Source organism: Boleophthalmus pectinirostris, unplaced genomic scaffold (assembly GCF_026225935.1).
Source record: "Boleophthalmus pectinirostris isolate CB_2022bp ecotype Guang Dong unplaced genomic scaffold, ASM2622593v1 HiC_scaffold_11, whole genome shotgun sequence".
Lineage (NCBI taxonomy): Eukaryota > Metazoa > Chordata > Actinopteri > Gobiiformes > Gobiidae > Boleophthalmus > Boleophthalmus pectinirostris.
Genome location: NW_026570994.1, coordinates 17,770,861 through 17,782,961, shown reverse-complemented (window position 1 = coordinate 17,782,961; position 12,101 = coordinate 17,770,861). Strand labels below are relative to the sequence as shown.

Below are 12,101 nucleotides of genomic sequence, written 5' to 3'. Positions count from 1 at the left end.
TGTGAGCCAGAGGAACGATCTGCTGTGATTTAAAAATAAAGTTAAAGAGCTGTTTTATTTTATTACTTTTTTTTTTTCAGAAACTGGTTATGGTTAAGGGGTTAAAGGACTCATATTACTTAAATTTTTCTGACCTATATTATTTTTTTTTTCATTTTAATCACAGGTTTAACACACAAACTGTATATTTAGGCTGAGTTTTTCCCTCATAAAACAAAACAAAAGACTGTTCCACCTTGTGATGTCATGGCAGTGATGGGAAAAACACTTAAACTGAATATTAAAAAAGCGATAAGCTGAAGAAAATTGATGGACTAAAACACATTAACATTATAATTAATACATACATAACATTAATAATTGCATTAAAATGTATTATATGTTATGTATTCCAACACATGGTCCAATCAAAATACTTTCACATCGAGCTGCATTATATAAACATGACACAAATCTAATCCGATACTACTTAGTTAGTAAAACTTACCGAAACTAAATACTCATTTAAGCAGGTATTGATACTAAACCTTAGTCAGGCTGGTGCCATCTAGTGCCTTCGCTCAGTTTCGTTTCTCTCCAGCAAATATGTCAGGAATTGGAATAAACTAGACTGCTTTCGAGAACCTTGGAAGTTGTAGACCGCGCACCAGCCAATCAGGGAAGATCCGTGAAGTCATGATGTCAAACTCAAGCGTCTGTCTGGGTCCTTTTTGTGGAACAGCACAACAGTAAACAAAGCGTCGAGATGGATGTAGACGAAGACAGACATTCTGTGTTGGCAACGATTCCCGAGATCGAGGATTTAAAGCCGGAACAAAGACAACGTTTGGCGAATTTTATCAAGCGGAAAGACGTTATTGCCCTTCTTCCTACGGGACTTGGAGCATTACATAAGTCACGACCAAATACCAGCGATTGGTTAAATAAAAAAAGTACCTGCCTACCGTCGAGCGAACGAATCCTAATGCTGCGAGGTCACACGGTTTCCACGAAATGAAACCGGCTAAAAGTCACATCAACAGGAAAGAAATAAAGATCTTTAGAACAGGGAGCTACCACCACCTTCTTCACCCTCTATGTATTGTGCTGAATAAGTAAAATTTGATTGATTACCATAGTAAACGTATCATTTTCCTGCCTAAATTTGTACACTGATAAATGGATAAGGGTTTATGTTTCACAGGCATCCGACTGTTCCACATCTAAGTCTCGCCAACGCTCTTATATATACTTACGTTTCTTTGCGACTGCTAAAATAGGTAGCGCTCTGGCATTTTCGTTTGTATAAGTAGCTCACTGGAGGAAAAAACGTTGGAGACTCTTGCTTTAAAATGAGCTGTATTAGAACAAGTATAAGAGCACTTAGACTACACCCACGGACCACTGAGCGAAAAGAAAGTACTATTATTCTACTGTCTACAGAGTGTTTTTTATTATTATCGCGGTATCAGTATCAGTATCGAGTCTCTTCCCTAGTATCGAGGCGTTAGTATCGTGACGGCACCAGAGTCTCCAGGCTTTGGCTCTGTTCAGATGTCGGTGAGCTCAGTTTTCTGCCGGAGCGATACTTGAGAGAGTCGTTACACAGAAATCTAATTAAAACCTCCTCCTCGTCTGGACTTTCTACATTCCGGGCCATGATCTGTCCTCCAGGTCCAATATCGCCGGCCTGATTGAACTTCTGCTCACGAGCGTCCCGCAATGTTTGGTATTAGGGCATTAATCGCCATGGCAACACCGTCATGTACCATTCGAGTGAGAACTTTTAGCTTTTCCCATTCAGAGGATGTTTAGTTTGAAATTATGAATCGCTATAGCAACGGTACTAATCTGTTATTCTAGAAAAACATGTGAAAAAAAATAAATAAATAAATGAAAATTGCATCTGTACAGTTCACCCTTATGTAAAATAATACTCCCTACAACTGTACGACTCACCTTTATGTAACAGATAATACTCCCAACAACTGTACGACAACTCAGCTTTATGTGACATATAATAATCCCTACAACTATATAATGCAGGCTTATGTAACAGATAATACTCCCTACAACTGTTCGACTCACCTTTATGTAATAGATAATACTCCCTACAACTGTACAACTCACCCACATGTGACAAATAATACTCCCTACAACTGTACAAAGACTCAATTATGTAACAGATAATACTCCCTACAACTGTACAACAACTCATGCTTATGTAACAGATAATACTCCCTACAACTGTACGACACCTTTATGTAAAAGATAATACTCCTTACAACTGTACAACTCCCCCACATGTGACAGATAATACTCCCTACAACTGTATAACAACTCAGGCTTATGTAACAGATAATACTCCCTACAACGGTTCAAGAACTCACCCTTATGTGACATATAATACTCCCTACAACTATATATTGAAGCTTATGTAACAATACTCCCTACAACTGTACAACAACTCACCCTTATGTAACAGATAATACTCCCTACAACTGAACAACTCACCCTTATGTAACAGATAATACTCCCTACAACTGTATAACTCAACCTTATGTAACAGATAATACTCCCTACAATTGTACAACAACTCAGCCTTATGTAACAGATAATACTCCCTACAACTGTACGACAACTCACCCTTATGTAACAGATAATACTCCCTACAACTGTACAACAACTCACCCTTATGTAACAGATAATACTCCCTACAACAGTTCAAGAAATCACCCTTATGTGACATATAATACTCCCTACAACTATATAATGAAGCTTATGTAACAAATAATACTCCCTACAACTGTATAACAACCTACTTTTATGTTAGAGATAATACTCCCTACAACTCTATAACTCACCGTTATGTAACATAATACTCCCTACAACTGTACAATGACTCACCCTTATGTAACAGATAATACTCCCTACAACTGTACAATGACTCACCCTTATGTAACGGATAATACTCCCTACAACGACTCACCCTTATGTAACAGATAATACTCCCTACAACTGTACAACTCACTCTTATGTAACGGATAATACTCCCTACAACTGTACAACAACTCACCCTTATGTAACAGATAATACTCCCTACAACTGTACAACAACTCACCCTTATGTAACAGATAATACTCCCTACAACTGTACAACTCACCCTTATGTAACAGATAATACTCCATACAAGTGCACAATTTACATTTACTACATTATTACTGCTACATTTCCACCGCAGCAGCAGAAACATCAACCCCCCTCAGCCTCTCCACCTCCACCTCTTCACCACATTAACTGTCACACTCTTTCCAAATCTACCTGCCAGCGTTTATCTATTCATTAAAATACTGAATTATTTGTCTCCGGGTTATGATAATTTCGTCTTTCACATTCAAATCGCTCACAAATGATCTTTTCCCCAAACCACAAGTAACAAATTTGTTTTTAAAATTGCGAATTTTGAAAGATACTGCACTAATATTACCACCACCGTCTCATTCATAATTCATAACGTGACAATTCCCATTTGCCTTTCAAAACGATATCCGGGAATCTCCAATAATGGCCGAGAACAAAACCGTATTCCTCACGCAGACATGTTTTAGTCATGTCAAATCCAACATGAATAAATAAGAAGCAGTTTAACATAAAAATTGAGCTTTCAAGGGACGGTGTTTTAACGCATTTGTCAAATTTGTCACTTATTTTACCATTACCGGCACAAATGTCTAGTCTGAGTACACAAGCTCGACTCATTTTCCAACAAAGTCTAGCCAAGAAAACAGCAAGTCTATAAAAATAAGAGAACTCAATCCTTTTTTTCTCAAATTTGTTTTTCCCGTATGTATTTTAAACCCCTTCAGCAGAGTTAATTTGGGAGAAGACTGAAATTTAACAAATTCAAGAATCACATTTTGTATTCAGGCGTGTTTCTATGTTTTATTGTTTTGTTTTTGTGTGGGCTCGGATTGGATTTTGTACAAAGTCAAAAAAACAAGAATGTATGTAATGAAGTTGTGTTTAGAGACATGGAAATCACTTTTTGATCTTATAGCAAAATGTAGAATAATTTTTAAGAGACTATTGGAAAAATATTCAGCAAAACCTCCAAATCAGTGTCTAATTTTATAAAGTTGGTACATCCTCAAAAATATACTTGTTGTGTGGAGTTGTGTTTTGTTTCATTCACACATGTTTGAGTAAGAATTTATTATTCGTCTGTCTGCATCTCCAAAGCTCAAACTGCTCTGTTCCACCTTGTGATGTCATGAAGTGGTAGTTTTCACCAGTGGTGTAGTGGGGATTTTTTTTTTTTAAGTGGGGATGATTTGTGACTTGAACCAGGACTGAACCAGGACTGAACCAGGACTGAACAAGGTCTAAACCAGGACTGAACCAGGACTGAACCAGGACTGAACCAGGACTAAACCAGGACTAAACCAGGACTAAACCAGGACTGAACCAGGACTACAGGACTAAACCAGGAACTGAAACCAGGACTGAACCAGGACTAAACCAGGACTGAACCAGGACTGAACCAGGACTGAACCAGGACTGAACCAGGACTAAACCAGGATTAAACAAGGTCTAAACCAGGACTAAACCGGGACTGAACCAGGACTGAACCAGGACTAAACCAGGACTGAACCAGGACTGAACCAGGACTGAACAAGGTCTAAACCAGGACTGAACCAGGAACCACTGAACCAGGTCTAAACCAGGACTAAACAAGGACTACACCAAGTCTAAACCAGGACTACACCAAGTCTAAACCAGGACTACACCAAGTCTAAACCAGGACTGAACCAGGACTGAACCAGGTCTTAACCAGGTCTAAACCAGGACTAAACCAAGTCTAAACCAGGACTACACCAAGTCCAAACCAGGACTAAACCCGGACTGAACCAGGACTAAACCAGGACTAAACCAGGTCTAAACCAGGTCTAAACCAGGACTGTAAACCAGGACTGAACCAGGACTACTCTTGGACTCAAGAGAGAGAACCCCGAGTCCATGGAGCAGAGTGTCCGCAAAGCGTGATCAAGCGACGTCTGCGCTGAGCCTTGAGACATAGAGCACTGCGCCGGTCCTTTCATCTGCGGTCACCCGACGGTCTACGTGGGTGACCACAGACCGACACTCAATCCTGACACTCAGTCCTGATTTAGTCCTGGTTTAGACCTGTTTTCATCCTGTTTTCGTCCTGGTTTAGACCTGTTTTAGTCCTGTTTAGTCCTGTTTAGTCCTGTTTTCATCCTGTTTTCGTCCTGGTCCCTCATGCTGCAGGTCACTATAGGACAGTCCTGCAGATTTCATGAGCCTATGCAGTTTATTTTCACCATTGCCAGTAGCTCCAGTTTGACATTTAAGTTGCAGCTATTTTATATATATTTTTTTATTTTTTATATCTCACGTTGGGGGAAGTGGGTGGACGGTGTACCCCTGCGTACCCTCCCACTACACCCCTGGCTTTCACATTAACAGCTCCTTTTAACTTAAGCCAATGATGTTCATTATGTCTTCTTATATACTTTAACTTCTTAGGTTTTTTAAAGACAATGCAGTAAAGTGTGTTTCTTGTTGACATGTTTCGGCTGCTGCTGCAAGCCATCTTCAGAACTGTCACGTGTGTGGTGACGTGTCGTATATCAGCTGTTGTTACTTCCTGTAGGCGTGGTCAGCCTGATGGACCTGGCAGGTCGCTCAGACTGACCACGCCTCCCCGTCGCCCGGTGTTCCTGGAGGAGGGTGTCCAGGTGTGTGAAAGGAGGAACAACACCGGTGACAGTTCTGAAGATGGCTTGCAGCAGCAGCCGAAACATGTCAACAAGGTAAAAACACTTTACTGCATTGTCTTTAAAAAGAACCTAAGAAGTTAAAGCTCCTTTTAACCTTTAGTTCAACTGAAATTGGCAATTCCAGGGCTGAAATCATCTAAATAATTCTAGTGAAGATGTGTGCAGTTTGAAAGCACATTGGAGCACTTCCTGTATTACCTCATGACTTCACAAGGTGGAACACAGGTCTGTTTATGAAGAGGAAACAACATTACAACATAGATTTACTTATACTCTACTTATTAGAATTTATTATGACCATTTATATATTTTTATGCTTTGTTGTGATGTGTGAGCTCCTGTGTCCAAATAATTTCCCTTGTGGATCAATAAAGTTTGTCCAAGTCTAAGTCTAGATCAGAAAATATAGCGTAATATGAGCTCTTTTACATTGATTAGCAAATGGGTATCAATACTTTTGACGGCACTTTCCTTTTAGAATGGCCATCCCCCCTATAAGTAATTATAGTGAAGTACAGTAATATACGTAATATTCGTATAATTAAAATTTAAACGAAAGAGAGTGGTCTAAATTTCAAATACAATTTTATAACACTGTTTAGAAATTCTTTAAGTAACATTCCTTCACAAACTTTTCAAACCAAGTACCACATTGTTAAATACCGTAAATTCCGGACTATAAACTGCTACATGTATCTACTAGTGTATGGGCAGAATGTTCAGCAGTTACCATGGAAACACAATAGCAACCAGTCTGAAAACTCAAAAGAAAAAAATACAAAATGGATTAAAAACAGCACATTTTCAGGAGCGTGTGATCAGTCCGACCGTTCATGGATCTGTTTAGGAGTTTGATTTGTAAAAAAAAAAAAAAAAAATTGGTATTTTGTGGCTGTACTATGATATATAAAAACAAAAACAAATAAACAAATAAAAAAATAAATTAAAAGGGAGTCTAAAAACTTTTTGAGGTGACTGTAGAAAAAAAAGTTGGTTTTGTTTGGTTGTTAACTTCACATGGATTTAACACCAAAACGTCCCCGGCGTCCATTACAGAGGACATGTTATAAAATTAAAAATACAAATAAAATGAACAAAATCTAAATGCTAAGGTGTTCATTTACCTCCAAATAGAGAGAAAATCACAAAAAATATATATTGCAATACATGTTTTTTCTTTAGGTCCCTGGAGCATATTTGTACAATTTTTAAAATTTTGTTGATGCATCTTAAATTCAGGTGCGCTCAATAGTTTGGAAAATACGGTATTTAACTCCCCAAGTAACACCAGATTTCAGTTTCTTCTATTACACAAAATTGCGTCATGTTAGAATATTAGCTCAAAAACAAACCTGGAGTTGTGTTTTGTTTCATTTACACGTCTGTCTATATGTCCAAAATGCTCTGTTCCACCTTGTGACATCATTAAGTGTTAAACTCAAGCTTTAGTTCATGCAATACTGCCATTCCCGAAAACATTAACATCATCTATTTTTGATTTATCCTCTCTTCTCAAATAAAAAATACAGAACGTGCTTTCCCTTCAAGAACCAGTAAACAGCAAGCCTCAACTGTTTGAAGATGTGGACTTCATTACCCAGAAGTCCTTGCATCTCTGCTTCCTGCTGTGTCTGGATGAGTTCACTTTAAACACAAGCGTGCGAAGTCCAAAGGAAACGGCATCAAAGATTTGTCGGAAAGTGTTTGTGCTGCTTTTGGATGCTGCTTTTTAGCATAATGTCTGAACAGTAAACCTCACATTAGCATAAAAAGACAGTTGGATTATCAAATACTTTATACTATTTTAGGGTTTTTATTTGCATAATGGAGGTACATAAGAGTTTCGGAATCTATAGTTTTGTCTTCCTTTTAAATATTAGTGATTCAAGTAATAAACCCAAGATAAAAATAGTAAAAATAAATTGCTCCTCACAGTAACATTTACATTTGCTTTAAAAAAATAAACAAACTTGAAATTAAAATAAAAAGTAAATGGAAAAACACATGCAAATTAATCCTTGTATCGTTCGTTCATTCGTATTTCAAAATAAAACCAAAAAGTAAGAAAATGAAAAAATAACTATTTTCTTTATTATTTGTCTCCAAAACCAAAATGAAAAAAGGGATAACAAATGAATTAATGAATAATGTAAAAACGGATAACGGCCGTTTCCTGTTTCCGTGACTTAAACTGTGATGCCGGACTGAACCAGGACTAAACCAGGTTTTAACCAGGTCTAAACCAGAACTGAACCAGAACTTAACCAGGTCCCGGTCATAGACCTGGTCTGGTCCTGTTCTCAATCCTGGATTCAATCCCGGTCTGGTCCCGATCTCAGTCCTGGTTTGGTCCCAGTCTGGTCCTGGTTTCAGTCTCGGTCTCAGTCCCGGTCTCAGTCCTGGTCTGGTCCTGGTCTCAGTCCTGGTTTGGTCCTGGTCTCAGTCCCGTCTGGTCCCAGTCTTGGTCCCGGTCTGGTCCTGGTCTCGGTCCCAGTCTCAGTCCCGGTCTGGTCCTGGTCTCAGTTCTGGTCTCATCCTGGTCTGGTCCCGGTCTGGTCCTGATCTCAGTCCGGTCTCAGTTCTGGTCTCAATCCTGGTCTGGTCCGGTCTCAGTCCCTGGTCTCAGTCCGGTCTCAGTCCCGGTCTGGTCCTGGTCTGGTCCCGGTCTCAGTCCTGGTCTCAATCCTGATCTGGTCCTGTTCTCAGTCCTGGTGTGGTCCTGGTCTCAGTCCTGGTCTACTCCTGATCTCAGTCTTGGTCTGGTCCCGGTCTCAGTCCTGGTTTGGTCCCGGTCTCAGTCCCTGTCTGGTCCCAGTCTTGGTCAGTCTGGTCCTGGTCTCGGTCCCAGTCTCAGTCCCGGTCTGGTCCTGGTCTCAGTTCTGGTCTCAATCCTGGTCTGGTCCCGGTCTGGTCCTGATCTCAGTCCCGGTCTCAGTTCTGGTCTGGTTCTGGTCTGGTCCTGGTCTCAATCCTGGTCTCAGTCCCAGTCTCGGTCCTGGTCTCAGTCCCAGTCTGGTCCCACTCCCAGTCCCGGTCTGGTCCCAGTCTCAGTCTTGATCACCCGACAGTCTACGTGAGCCCACCTCCAGGTCCGTCCCGACACTCAGTCCCAGTTCAGTCCTGGTTCAGTCCTGGTTTAGTCCTGGTTCAGTCTTGGTTCAGTCCTGGTTCAGTCCTGGTTTAAGTCACAGAAACGGGAAACTGTTGTTCTCCTTTTTTTTTTTTTTTTCCATTTTTCATTTAAACACCAAATTGCAAACTGAAAAAAAACAAATCATTATCCATTTTTTCATTTTGGTTTTGGAGACAAATAATGAAGAAAATAGTTGTTTTTTCGTTTTCTTATTTTTGGTTTTATATTGAAAAACAAATGAACGAATGACACACAGATTCAAATCCTATAATATTTCAAAAACTCAACAAGTGTGTCCATTATTGATTTTTATTTTTATGGGAAAAAGCTGCTAACCCTGTAGTTTAGACTTCCACAAACCTTTTCTGAAATACATGGGGTTCTTGGTTTTCAGTCTTCTCTCAAATTTTAATGCAACTGGACGCGAATTCTCCTTTTTGTACATAAATCACAAATCTAATCACAATCACAATACTTCTCTTGTCCAAGAACACAGACCCGCCTCATTTTTCACCAGAGTCTCGCCAAGAAAACCGCAAGTCTATAAATATGATAAAAAATGAGCCTTTAAAGTCAATACTTTACCCAAATCTGTCACTTATTTCTTCGTAAACTTCAAATAAAAAATGCCAGAGTGCTTTCGTTTCTTCCAAGTCTTTACCAGAAATCCGCCACGCTCAAAAAATTAAAAATCGCAAATATAATCAGAGGAAAGTATAAAACTCTGTGCCAACTTAAATTAATTTAAAAGAACGCTCAAATTATGTATGTTAAAAAAGTAAAATAACTTAATTTAACTGAATATTGTTGTGTATTTATAATTATAATTTCATATTCTTGTACAGCTTTTAACACATGTGCAAATATTTCTATAAACGCTAAATTGTAATTAAATCGTAATTAAACTGCTAATTTCTAGAATAAGGAGTTGGAAAATATATATATAATTTTTTTAAATTCCTATTGAACACAATCCGTGTATCATTCGTTCGTTTGCTTTTCCGTGACTTAAACTGCGATGTCGGACTAAACCAGGACTAAAACAGGAAACGAAAACAGGACTAAAACAGGACTAAAAACCGAAAAGACTGAACGAGACTGAAACCAGGACTAAACCAGGACTGAACCAGGACTAAAACAGGACTGAAACAGGACTGAACCAGGACAAAAACCAGGACTGAACCAGGACTGAACCAGGACTAAAAACCAGGACTGAAACCAGGACTGAACCAGGACTAAAACAGGACTAAAAGGACTAAACCAGGACTGAACCAGGACTGAACCAGGACTAACTGAACAGGACTGAAACAGGACTAAAACCAGGATTAAAACAGGACTGAACCAGGACTGAACCAGGACTGAACCAGGACTGAACCAGGACTAAAACAGGACTGAACCAGGACTAAAACAGGACTGAACCAGGACTGAACCAGGACTAAAACAGGACTAAAACAGGACTAAAACAGGACTGAACCAGGACTAAAACAGGACTGAACCAGGACTAAAACAGGACTGAAACAGGACTGAACCAGGACTAAAACAGGAAACAGGACTGAACCAGGACAAAAACAAGACTAAAACAGGACTGAACCAGGACTAAAACAGGACAGTCTGTTCCTGGCTTGTCCCGGTCTCAGTCCTAGTCTCGGACCTGGGTCTGGTCTCGGTATGATCCTGGACTCAATCACAGCCTCAGTCCTGATCTCGGTTCCGGTCTCACTCCTAGTCTCAGTCCTGATTTAGTCCTGGTTCAGTACTGATTCAGTGATAGTTCAGATCTGGTTTAGCCCTGGTTCGTTCCTGGTTTAGTCCTGGTTTAGTCCTGGTTTAGTCCTGGTTCAGTCCTGGTTCAGTCCTGGTTTAGTCCTGGTTCAGTCCTGTTTAGTCCTGGTTTAGTCCTGGTTTAGTCCTGTTCAGTCCTGGTTAGTCTGTTTAGTCCTGGTTCAGTCCTGGTTCAGTCCTGGTTTAGTCCTGGTCGTTCCTGGTTTAGTCCTGGTTTAGTCCTGGTTCGTTCCTGGTTTAGTCCTGGTTTAGTCCTGGTTTAGTCCTGGTTTAGTCCTGGTTCAGTCCTGGTTTAGTCCTGGTTCAGTCCTGGTTCAGTCCGGCATCACAGTTTAAGTCACGGAAATGTTGCTGAAATACACATAAAAATACTACAATTCGATTTTTTTTTTTTCACTAAATTGCGCAGCCCATTGAGAAACGGGGATAAAAATATTAAATCTAGATTCGAGTTGCGTCTCACCTCCGTCCAGGTCCTCGCTGCCGAAGTGCGTCCTGTAGAAAAGCATGATCTCGATTCTGTAACATTTGTACAGCGTCACCAAGAAGATCAACAGGAGCAGGATGGCCCCCAGTCCTCCAGCCAGCTCCACGGTGTACATCAACTCCGCTGAAGACACAAGAAGAAGAAGAGAGAAAATAGATTTAGTGAGGAGTAGAGATGGAGTGATATCAAAATCTGTATCGATATATCACCAAGAATATTTTTGGTGTATTTTACTAAATTATTTTATTACAGTGCTACAGTTTTGTTGTTTGTTTAGAGCAGGTGTGTCCAAACTTTTTTCATCAAGGACCACATATGTAAACACAGAAGAAGCAGAGGGCTGATCGAGGGTCGTAGGTTGGTGCTCAGTACAGTGAATAATTGAAATATGTGCATGTTTAACATGACAGAATGAACCATCAGTCGTTAGTATCAGTCTAAGATCCTTAAAACCACAAACTAAATATTAAATATTAGCTTCATCAAGGTCGATTTTCAAAAAACTTGCAGTAAAAAGTTAATTTTTAATTGATGCAAGACAATTTGGGCCAATGCATTGAGAAGCCTGAGGGCCAAAAAAAATTAGTCTGAGGTCCGCATTTGGCCCACGGGCCATAGTTTGGACACACCTGGTTTAGAGGAAGAAAACTCGTTTATGCGACACATTTGATATTTTCACTATTTTGATGATTAAAATCTTTGTGTTTTATATGAACTTTGCACAATAAGTGGTTTAACAAAGACTTTTAGTATCACAGCCATGAATTAGCTTTTATTTTTTATTGAACCGTATCGAATTGATTTGAAATATTTTGTATTAAATCGTATTGAATCGTAAGCTCACTGTACTGAGGTATGTATCGTATCAGCAAATTCTGAATCATACCCAGCCCTATTTATAGCCTATGTTTATTTTTAA

The 12,101-nt window shown here is 39.5% G+C and overlaps 1 protein-coding gene across 1 annotated transcript in view; it reads right to left on the bottom strand.

The window, feature by feature from the left end:
• The window catches only part of LOC110165607 (interleukin-1 receptor accessory protein-like 1), a 347,431-nt gene that overhangs the window by 19,340 nt on the left and 315,990 nt on the right, over nt 1-12,101 (bottom strand). Inside the window, exon 8 of the mRNA XM_055167012.1 lies at nt 11,159-11,305. Within this exon, the coding sequence (XP_055022987.1) occupies nt 11,159-11,305 (147 nt within the window). The remainder of the gene's footprint in view (nt 1-11,158; nt 11,306-12,101) is intronic.